Source organism: Tursiops truncatus, chromosome 1 (genome assembly GCF_011762595.2).
Source record: "Tursiops truncatus isolate mTurTru1 chromosome 1, mTurTru1.mat.Y, whole genome shotgun sequence".
Classification (NCBI taxonomy): domain Eukaryota; kingdom Metazoa; phylum Chordata; class Mammalia; order Artiodactyla; family Delphinidae; genus Tursiops; species Tursiops truncatus.
This window is the reverse complement of record NC_047034.1, coordinates 34,278,621-34,289,931: the sequence shown is the minus strand read 5'-3', so window position 1 is coordinate 34,289,931 and position 11,311 is coordinate 34,278,621. Positions and strand designations below refer to the sequence as shown.

Genomic DNA, 11,311 nt, shown 5'->3' with positions numbered 1-11,311 from the left:
CACAGGCTGGAATGCGATTCTTGGCCCACGGTCCCCTGGTCTGGTGGGATGCAGGAAGCCAGTTCACAGACCATGCCCCTCTCCTGATGGAGAAACCATGAGTCAGCCTATCCCGTTCCCTCTTGCCCTGAGAGCCCAGCACAGACAATCGCAGGGCAAAGCAGGAAGAGGGGAAAAGGAAGCTGTAGAAAAATAAACATTTCCTTGCATTTTACTTGGAACAGAACAGCATTTGTGGTGTGCTAAGATCCACAGCGTCTCTCACGTGCCCCCCTGCTCTGTTTTCCTCCTCTTGTGTAGAAACAGATTCTTTCCTTACCTGATGAGAGTCCAGGGTGCATCCTGTGGAAAAACAGGAGCAAGATATAGAAGGTAAAAGCCAAGCCACCAAAGATCACGCCACAGACCAGGAAACTATAGCTGCCCCGAGCCTGGAATACCTGCCAAAGGGGAAAACACAGAGAAACAGGCCATCAAAACCTCACAGAAAGATGTATTGGAGGAAGCAGCCTTCTCGGGCCTCAGCAGGTTTTTCAGTCAAGTTCTGGCCCAGCATGCTAACAGACAGAAACACTGGTAGGAGGGACATCTTGGCCTTGTTTCAAGGTTATGTTTCTGGAGGTGGCAGAAATCCTGCTGTATGGCAGAGGTTGGACCCAGTGACCCCTGCAGTCCCTTTCAGCTCTGTGTCCTGGAACCTTTGAAAATCTCTGTATCTTCCTTAAAACTCCAATCATATTAGCTGTTTCTATACCCCCAAGCCCTGATCAGAACTCTGCAGAGGAGAGAGATATATCTACATATCCTTTTATTATGATATGTGTGTGTGTGTGTGTGTGTATATACATCCTTTTATTATGAAAATTTAAAACATATACTCAAGTGGCATATGGAATTCCCATGGACCCATCACCAACTTTAGTAATTAGTATGTTTCCTCTGTACCCCTCTGTACCTCTTCTTCCCTGCACTAGATTACACTGAAGCAAATGACATCACGTCATTTCAATGCAGAGGGTAGTGTAAGATGTAGCTCTTCCTCCTGTCCAGCAGGACAAAAGGGAAGGAGAATTGAGTAGTGATTAGAGGGATTTTGGAGACTGAAAGACATAAGTATGGACGTCATCTCTGTTGGTTATTACAGGTGTGACTGAAGGCAAGTTGCTTAATCTCTGAGTTTCAGTATCCTCCTTTGTAAAAGGAAGCATAACAATATCTTCATTACTGTCTTCCATAAAAAGTAGGTGGATTTTTTTTTTCCTGATGAACAAATGAAACGTGGGTATGTTTGAAGAGAACTGGGTGAGTTGGGCCCTTGATCAGGGCAGGAGTCAGGCAGGAAAGCTGGGCCCTTTGTAGGGTGGCCAGAGGCGAGGAGAGGTGGGGCAGGGAGTGGTGGATTGAGAGGGATGGAAAGGAACTCTGCCTGCAGCCCAAACCCATCCCAGGCTCTGAGAGCTAAACATTCCCACGGGGCCCTCTGGCCCTGCTCCCAGACGTGGCCTGTGTTTGCTTTGGACAATCCCTAGCATCCCTTTACATCTCCAGGTCCCACATTTGGAGGCTCAGCTTCCAAGGGTGGCTCGGAAACGGAAACAGGTGACGGAGACAGAGTGGGGCTCCCGCTTGCTGTGTGGGAGGCTCAGGGAAGGGACAGCCTAGGTTCAGACGGGGGCTGGCCACATCTTCTCACCTGCCTGGAGGGGCGCTCCCTGATTACTCCCCCCACCCCGGGTTTCCCCACATACCGAGCCAACCAGCATCTGGAGGGCCATCTCACCAACGCCTGCCCCTGTTACCAGCACTGTGGTCGCACAGCCTAACCAAAAGAGAAGGATCTGGCTTAGTAACAGCAAGTTAAGGAGACAGAAGTCAGCTGGCATAATCCAGGTTGTTTCCGGGAAGCCTCTGGAAAGCGGTACAGCTGCCTAAGAGGACTACTTTGGATCCCTGAGATCTCTCAGACTTTAGCTCTGAACTTTGCTTAGGTCCCGCTTGTCATTATATCCCTTCCTTGTTCTGAAACCTTCAATTGCTCACGATTGTCTCCAGCGTAAACTCCAAGTTGCTTAGCCTGGCATTCAGGGCCCTTCCCAATCGGAATGCCAATTACCTTTCCAGAAAGATTTCCTGACCTCCTCTGCCAGGCAGGCTAGTGTCCTCACTGCCCTGGCATCGTGCTGACCAGCCACACCTCTGGTCAATCCGGCAACATGGCACAGACCTTCGGAGCCCGAGCTTCAGAGTCAGACTTGGGTTCCAAGCCCGCTACATCACCTACTAGCATGGGACCTTAGGCAAGTCCTTCCCATTCTCTAGGCCCTGGTTTCCTTCGGTAAAATGGGCATGACAACACCTCTTTCGCAGGGTTGCTGTGTGGATAACTCTGACGCAAGACACACGTGAGCGCTCAGCAGAGCGCTGGCCAGTTCTCCGCTTAAACCCTTCAGCGCTGCCATCAGGATCAGGTCCAAATGCTTTAATGTGGTTTGCAGGGCCCTTTATAATCTGCCCCCGTTGAGAGCTCAGACTGTCACAGTATCTGCTCACAATCTACCCTCCAGTCAGGAGAAACTCTCTTCCGTTTCCTGACCCTGCACACACTCTCACCGCCAGCTTCTCATACATGCCTTCACCCCCTCCTGAACATTCCCCCTCTTCCTCTTTGTCTGGAAAACTCCTGTTCATCTTTTAAGTTGAGCTTTCCATCATAATCTTCTCCCCCCAGCCCCCATCCTTGAACCTGGATTAGCTCCTCCTCTGTGCTCCCTCAGCCCCCTGCACTCTACTCTCACGTGCCTCACCCACCTCCCACCTGTTTACCAGGCAGCCTCCCTCTACAGGCTGGAAGCCCACGAGAGAGGATGTGCCTTGAATTTTAGTTCAGTGGCATATACCACTGCTTAATATTAGCACAGTGGCCAACGTACGGTAGACATTTAGTGTTGTTTGAATCAGAGATCGCCATTGTCTCCTCTGTCCTTCAAGTTCCTCACTTACATTTATACCTGTCTCTGTGCCTTTGCTCTCACCCTGTTCACTGCCCCCCACCCCATCCTTCCCCAGAATGCCTTTCCTTTTTCCTCTGACTTTCCAAACCCTGGGGCAGTTCATGTTCCCTCCCCTCCATGAAGCTATCTCTAGATTCAACACTGGTCAGCAGTACCCACTGTCTATTCCACTCATATGTTCAAAAACCTTTCAGTACCTACTGTGCATCAGGTACTGTGCTAAACACTGAGGGTACTCAGATGAATAATAAGAGTTAACGTATATACTGAGCACCTGTGAGCCAGTTACACTGCTAAGTCAAGAGCTTTACATTTCCTCTAGTGCACAAAACCATCCTCACAGGAAGGTATTTGCATCCCAATTTTGCACATAAGAAAACTGAGGCTCAGAAAGGGGAAGGAAATTGACCTGCACAAGGTCACAAAGCCAGAAGGTGTGGAGACAGGACTGACCTTCAGATCTGCTGATGACCTCAAAGCCCATGCTCTTGCCCTTGTCCCTTGCTGGTGCATTCAGGGAGCGTGTTGTCAAGGAGAGGACGCAGATAACATAGGTAGAAAAGCCTTGAGGTGGGACAAACACGAGAGGCAGGTACAAAGGAGCGGGGCACACCTTCCCAGTGGGGTCAGAGAAGCTTCCCAGAGGGGGTGGAAGGGGAGGGACTTGAACAGGCAGATGAGAAGGTGGGACAGAAGAGAGAGGGCATTCCAGGCAAGAGGGTTCGCTTTGTGCCAAAGTGTGGAGATACAGAATGGGTTTTGTGCTATCAGGGAATAGCAAGTAATTCAACATGGCTAGAATGCGGGCTCTCAGGGGAAGCAGGGAGGGAGAAGGCTGGAGAAAGGAAAAGCGCTCCACAGAAGATGTGAAGGCTGTGAGCAGCTCTGTGTTTCCAAGCAATCCCTCTGGAGCCGTGTAGAGGACGGCCCAGTAAGTGTTCCTCACCCTGGCTACACGTTACCATCACTCAGCAGCTCTGGACCAGTTACATCAGACTTCGTGGAGATGAAGCCCAGGCACTGGGCTTTGTTACAAAGGCTCCAGGTGATTGTAATGTGGAACCAGCAGTGAGAACCACTGATGGAGGCAAATCTGAAGGCCAGGAGACAAGCCAAGACCTGCCAAGGCAGGGATGGGAGTGATTAGAAATTACGAAAAGCTGGGCACCCTTAACTAATCCAAACAGGTTAAGTGGTTGAACTAAGGCCGGGATGGTGAGAAAAGAAGAGGACGGATTTGAGTGATCATTTGCAGCAGAACCAACCAACATAACATTCTTCTTCTTATTAAACTCTAACATTTGTGAATCACTTCAACCTCTGTGGGATATACTATGTGACAGGTGATACCAACATTACTTCATTACTTCCTTTACTCGTTTGAAGTTTGGGGATTATCCTTTGATTTCAAGGACCCAGGTCTCAGGATCAACTCAGCAGATGAGCGGGATGTAGCTCTCATTGCTCTGACCCTGCCTGGCGCCCCCCGCAACCCCCTACACCAACGGCCCCCACTTCTGCTCTAGAGAAATCACTCATCTTTAGTGCTGGTTTTCCAACACTCTAGGGCACCTCTGATTACTTCTGAGGGTAACGTTAAATGTTCAAAACAATTATTTTTAATTAACTTATTTTAAAAAAAGATCTTTGCTATACGCCCTTGGGAGGCTACGGAAAGGGAAGGAGACTAGTTGAGGGAACCAGAGGTTTCCGACATCAGGCACAACCCTCAATCAGGTGTGGAGTCATTGTTCTACTCCTCTGTTTCGAACAAAACCCACAACAACAACAAAACACAGAGGTCCTTTACTGCTAAGTTATAAAACCCCTTTCCTATGCTATAATTTTTCCTGTGCAACTCTGCTTTTCTTTGAACTTGTTATTTCCAGCACATGGGTGTTACACAAGATGCCAGCTGTGGGTCTGTAGACACCGCTACCGGGAAAAAGAAAATGGGAAAGAGATGCTTACTGTTTCTCTGTGGTCTGAAATCACATGATCCGGTATAACGTTGAATGGGTGGGGGGGGGGGGCACGTGGGCCAGAACAAGCCTGTTGCCCCCAGAGTCAGGAGGGGAGCCTTCACTTCTGTGAGGAGGTGGGGCAGGGACCTTGTAGCTGGAAGACCCCAGGAAGAGGGGCTTGCGGGGAGGAAGCAGCGCCCGGCCCGAGGGAGTGCCTCTTCGCTCTTGGGCGCGCCGGCTCACCTTTGTACTGCAGGATGTCCTCAGTGTAGGCCAGCATGCTGGGAAAGGTGCTGCTGAGGAACAGGCCCAGACTGGCTGTTCCCACGAACAGGAAGACGACATTGTAGGAGAAAACAAGAAGCACCAGGAACGTCACCACCACGCCGACCTGTCATGGCGGAGACGAAGGCGATGAGAAATTAGGGAAAAGCTGGCTGGTCATGGAGAAAGGAAAACCAGCAGTCCATCTGCAGACTTGAAAAGTTCCTCTCCAGCCGCAGGGGCAGCGCTGTGTGACCCGTGCGCTCCCCTGTGGAATATGTGGGAACTGCACCTTCCCCAGTTGGTGTCGGCCAAGGAAACCCTGAGAATAGGAGAAAGGGGGGAGGGGAGCCCAGCCAGACATCTCGCAAACAGCCTACCGCGCATGCCTTAGAAACGCTTAGCTCCTACTCCGCTCCGACCTTACAAACAAAGGTTTGAAGTGTCGCCCGGAAAATCTCTAGACTTGGGAAGTTTTAAAAACACCTAACTCTTTTATGTTAGCCTGCATGACAGAAGACTGAGGATGCCAAGGGCGAATTAGCAACTCTGCCAACCAACTCTGCTCCCACTCGGCGTGGCCCCCTCCTCAGTCGGTGGCGCAGACTGGCTGTCAGCCTGCTTCTCACCTCCCTACCAGACCCTCATCCTCACCTCTGCACCGGGACACACACGTTCCCTCTCCCCTGCCCATCTTCTTCCCTAGCCAACTGTAAGCTCCTTAAAGGCAGAGACCTCATCCTATAGAACTCAGCACCCCAGCCGTTCCCCGCAGGGCCCCCCCACCCACGTGTGTACTCATTAACCAGTAAGTGGTTGTTGAGATCCAGGAGAACATCAAGAGCAGAGTGACCCTTAATTTTAAAATGAGCGGAATCTGGGAAGAAGTTGCAGTGAATTCGAGACATGGCAGCTGCAGCATCTGGGAGCTTGCTCAGGGCTGTTCAGCTGTGGTCCCAACAGGCTGCCCACGAAAAGTACCTGAAAAGCTTTAAAACAATTCAGGCACCCAGGTTCCCCTCCACACTTCCCCCTGCTCCCCGAATCAGAATCTCTGGGGTAGGGGCCCAGGAATCTGTATATTCCAAAAGCACCTCCAGTGGGTCTCATGTATGTGGGAATCACTTGCTCTAGGATAGTGTTTTCCCAAACTTGCTTGATGACACGAACCCCCTAGAGTGTTTGTTGAATATAGAGATTGCTAGCCCCCTCCCCTGGACATTCTGATTCACCAAGTCTGAGCTGGACCCAGAAATCTGATTTTCCTTTTTAGAAACCAGCACCCCGGGTGAGTTTATCATCAGTGCCTAATTAATGTGGAGGCTTCAGACTTCCTTTTCTCACCAACCCAGAGTCATGCCCACTGTCTTCTCTCTAAGCAGCTGGCCTCGTGTGCTAGAGAGTCTGGCCACCAGCAGCCCCTGTACCCTCACTCTTCTCCACCTCACGGACCTCAGGAGTCTTTCTGCCTGCATCACGTCACCATCACCCCAGCTCCACAGAACAGGGGCCCTCTTCTTACTAAGCTTAGCCCTTCCTTCGCCTCTGTCCTTCGACCCCGTCCCCTCTCCCCTGGCCTTCTTCATTCACTTACTCTCTGACGTGCTAACCTCACAGGCCTCCGCCTTACAGGCTTCCTGCCTTTCTCCTCTGCCTACAAACACGCTCATACCACCTGACTCCTGTCAAGCAAGACTCCCTTCACAGACGTATTTGCAATTCTCACACCTCCACTTCCTTCTTACCCTCAACCTCTTTTTTTTTTTTTTTTGGCTTCCCCTGTGCGGCTTGTGGGATCCTAGTTCCCAGGCCACCAGGGATCGAACCCACCAGGGATCAAACCCGTGCCCCCTGCAGCAGAACCACTGCACTGCCAGGGGATTCCCACCCTCAACCTCCTGAGTTTGGCTTCTACCCCCTCCCCCCACCTCCCATCTACACTGAACAGAAATTTCTTTCTTGAAAGTCATCAACGAGCACAAGGCCAAATCCAAGGGCCTTTCTTGGGGCTCATGATCTTTGACCTCTGTGGCCTCTACATAGTTCCCAACCTTCTCTCCACTAGAAACTCAATTCAAGGAAGTACTTTCCGACAGTGGATTGGACTTCCTGGAAAGGTGGCGAGTTTCCAGTCACTCGGGGGTGTTTAGACGGACTGTGGACCCTTTGGAAGGGATATTACAGAGGTGATTCAATCCCTGGTCGGAGGTTGGGCTAGGCAACCTTACAGGAATCTGTAATCTGGACCTCTTTGTCATAGATGGTGGCATGGACACACATGAGGGTAAAAGTCTTAACCCACTTCTCAGGCCCAGACCTCCTGCCTCCGGAGAAGACCAGTTCCTTGAAGGCCATCCTATATGCCAGTCTGGCTACTTAAGAATCATCTGGGAGGGCCTCCCTGGTGGCGCAGTGGTTGAGAGTCTGCCTGCCGATGCAGGGGACACGGGTTCGTGACCCGATCCGGGAAGATCCCACATGCCGCGGAGCGGCTGGGCCCGTGAGCCATGGCCGCTGAGCCTGCACGTCCGGAGCCTGTGCTCCGCAACGGGAGAGGCCACAGCAGTGAGAGGCCCACGTACCACCAAAAAAAAAAAAAAAAAAAAGAATCATCTGGGAGAGCTGCAAGATGTAAATTCCCAGGCCCCAGCCCAGAGATGGTGATTCTGAAGGCCAAGGGATCCCTGCCCTCCACTGGCCATAGGGCTCTGACCAGCTGGGCACCAAGGTGAACAAGGGAGGATCAAGGCCAGCACCTGCTTCTCTCTACTCCTTGCAGGCTGTCAGCTGGGATCTGCTCCAGACACAGCACTGATCGTCTCCTACAGCCCCTTTCTTCCATGGGTGCAAAATCAGAGGCCCACAGAGAGCAAAGGACTTTTCCAAGATCGCACGAATAGGCTCCACCCCTTGGATTTCCATCCCTTCCCCACCAGCATCTCTCTCCTCTCCTCTCCTCCCTCTACTTCTACATTTCTCACCTGCTGTCAGAGTCCAGTTCCGAACAAATGTCCTGGGGCAGTGCTAGGGCCAGGAGTGAATGGTTCTTCTGGGTCTCCAAAAAGTGAAAGGAGGCCACTTACCACATTGACGAAAACCATGGTAGCTGGCTTCACTCTTGAGGAGATGGGAATGGAGATGAGCCGACCCAGAGTGATGAAGCCCCAGAAGAGGCTGGGGAGGTAACCGGCCACCTTGTGTCCCACAGACAGCGGTTTCTCTACTGCATAGCTGTACACAAAGGCGGAGTATGCCCCCTGTGGGGAGACAGGTCCTGCTGAGCACACCTGCAGCATACCCCCGCAGAGGAGGCCTAGCTGGGGCAGGTGTGGTGTGGGCCGGCAGGGACTGGTCCTGCTGCCAGAGGCTTAGGGGTGGGCTTGGAGCCGAGACCACGCGGCACACACAGGCCTGAGCTGAGAGTGGAACCTGGGCACCACAGCTTACGGACGGTGCCTGCAGGAGCTAGGGGATCCAGGAAGGTGTCTCTGGGTCCCCACGGGAGTCCCGAAGGGTCTGGTCATGCAGGCTCTGCTCCCCCCTTCAACCAGAGCAGAGTTCCACTACATGCCTTATTTATGAGGATTCCACAGAAGGTTTTTTGTTGAAGGAAGGGTGCTACAGCTGAGAAAAAGGTGTGTCTAGGCATCTCATTTTACAGATGAGAGGGCAGAGGGAAGTGAATTGCCCAAGGTCACACTGAGAGTTGGAAGTCAACTAGTACCGTCATGAGTACTTTCCACCAGGTCATCTAGGTTTTTAGGGCCTTTTCTTTGGAGAGTCCCTCATATGGCAACCAGTTAATCAATCAGCCATTCAAAACTGTCCTAATCCTTAGAGATTCCTGGAGAAAGGCACTGAACAGAGTAACAGAGGTCACGAGTGGACCGAATAGCTGGGCCCAGATCCCACCTGTAGTTTGTTTACCACGTGGCTTGAGAAGCCCAGGCTTCGAATGTATTCCAGGAAGCAGAGTGCCCTAGAGTTTATATGGCATGACCTCTACCTGGGGAAAGAGGGCACTGCCCCTTTAAAAAATGTGGGGAGCCTACACTCAGTAACAAACCAGAGGCCCCTATCCACAGAGTTCATGAAAATAAAAACAACTGAATGAGACAGGAGACCACAGTTCCAAGGGGCTGTATTCAATTCTGGAGAGACTCTCCCCTGGGACTTGTGCTTGGTTTAAATTTTGGGGCCCACTGTAGTACAGGTGAGGTCTCTAGGAAACCTTGACGTTCCTCCTTTCTCTTACCATCCCCAGACTTGAGGCTCAGGGGGCGCAAGGGGGTGCCCAATAAGGGACACCGTCTGAGGGCAGGCTCACCGTCAAGCCGTCGGTCATGAACAGGACCAGGGCGGCTGTGATGTGGATGGCGAAGAAAGAAGAAGGGACTCCTTTGAAGTTCTTCCTCTGGCAGCAGCGGAACAGGTCCTCGTGCCCTGGATGACATACGAGAAGAGCAGGGACAGGTCTCAGCTCCTGCTCCCTTCCTCTGCGCACCCAGGGACGGTGGCCGGCGGTCAGGAGAGCCCTGGCAGAGGGGAGACCACTTACTGCCTCCCACCTTCTCCAGCTTCCAACTGTCTATTAGGAACAGCCCCTGTCCATCTCACAGTGCTGTTGGAAGCAAGGCTCAGAGAGGTCAGGTAACTCGCCCAGGGTCACACAGGAGGGGTTAGGTAGAATGCAGGCTGGAGCCAGAAGTCTGCCTTCCTCATCCTCTTGGCCAGTTTGTTCCATCTCCTGCCTCCCGAGACCAGCAGTGCCAAGGGTTCTTCCCCAACCATTCTCACCTGTGATCTACATTCTCCCTCTGGTTGGGAGGGCTTACCAGGGAAGCCTCGGTATGGGGCCATGAGCCTGAGAGTTCATTAGAGCCCCCACCTGGGTGAAACTTAGGGGGCAGCGAGGAAGTGTCTTCCTTCTCAGGAGGCTGCGTCTCCAGGGTGAGCTCATCTGCAGACAGGAGTAGGGGCCTCCTCTGAGGGCAGCAGGTCAGCAGCCGCTCTTTGGACAGCAGATACAGCACAGCCATGGGCACCGGGAGCTGGGGGTGGGCAGAGGGTCAGGAGAGCCCTGTTCCCGTGAGGGTCCCCATTTCCCGTGCCTGGCCTGCTGCATACACCTCCACGTGGCTGTGTGGCGAATGTCTGCACAGTCCTGGGAGAAGACAGCTCTTTTCCCAGGGTGCCCACCTGGGAAATGCAGCCAGGTGCAATTACACCTGGGCAGGCTTGGTGTAATTGCTGCCCGACTTTAACCACAGTCATTTCCCTGAAAAGACAGGTACTTGTCACATGCAAAGCTTGGACTCACACCGGGCCTCTGCTGGCACAGGAGGTGCTAAACTCCTTTCTAACACCCTTGTCCTGAGCAGGGCTGGAGCAGGGCCCCTCACACTCATTCATGCTGGTAGAGCGTGTGATGCTTTACAAAGAAGTTTGGCTTTTGTTCATCACAGTTCTGTAAAACGTGCTGGGGGAAAATCATTAACCCCATTTTCCAGGTGGGGCAACTGAGGCTTAAAGTTATTACTTAGTCAAAACTGTTACAACTGGAAGAGACGGTCACACAGCTGACTTGAGGCAGCGCTAGACTGGCGCCCGGGCAACCTGATTCTGACCAGTGCCATCTCCATGTCAGGGGCTGTTCTGGGTGATGTTATACCTTAGGAAGGTACAGAGGCTATCCTCAGGGAAAACAGAGACAGGGACTCCTTTGGATTGAAAAATGCATGCTGTGAGCAACTCACGTGCAGAGCCCAGTGTCATGTTCACTGATATTTATGTTAAGCCGCTTCAGTTTTATGAACTCCCCAGAGTAATGGGAAATGTCTCCTGTTCCTGAGGTTGCCCGGAGAAGCCTTCACCACCTCCCTCAGGTGCCTTGCCTGTGTCTAACCACCTCGCTGCCAGGGAGCTCTTCATCAACTCTAACCTCTGCCCTTCCTGCTGCAACTTCATCCCAGCTCCTTTTGCTTCAGAAAGAGGGGAAGCCCAGGGAACTGTGGAAGTGTCCCAGGGGCTAATGGGCTCCTCTGGGCTCGCAGGCGAAGCTGGCCTGGTAGA

At 52.3% G+C, this 11,311-nt stretch overlaps 1 protein-coding gene across 3 annotated transcripts in view; it reads right to left on the bottom strand.

The window, feature by feature from the left end:
- Positions 1 to 11,311, bottom strand: part of MFSD4A (major facilitator superfamily domain containing 4A) — a 30,728-nt gene that overhangs the window by 7,086 nt on the left and 12,331 nt on the right. The window contains exons 4-9 of one of the 3 annotated variants that reach the window (XM_004328353.4): positions 10,128 to 10,290; positions 9,567 to 9,682; positions 8,323 to 8,496; positions 5,219 to 5,366; positions 1,749 to 1,819; positions 320 to 440 (exon numbers count right to left, since the gene is read on the bottom strand). In XM_004328353.4, the coding sequence (XP_004328401.1) occupies positions 320 to 440; positions 1,749 to 1,819; positions 5,219 to 5,366; positions 8,323 to 8,496; positions 9,567 to 9,682; positions 10,128 to 10,290 (793 nt within the window). The remainder of the gene's footprint in view (positions 1 to 319; positions 441 to 1,748; positions 1,820 to 5,218; positions 5,367 to 8,322; positions 8,497 to 9,566; positions 9,683 to 10,127; positions 10,291 to 11,311) is intronic. The other 2 variants (XR_002179896.3, XM_019952332.3) reach the window with 2 other exon arrangements.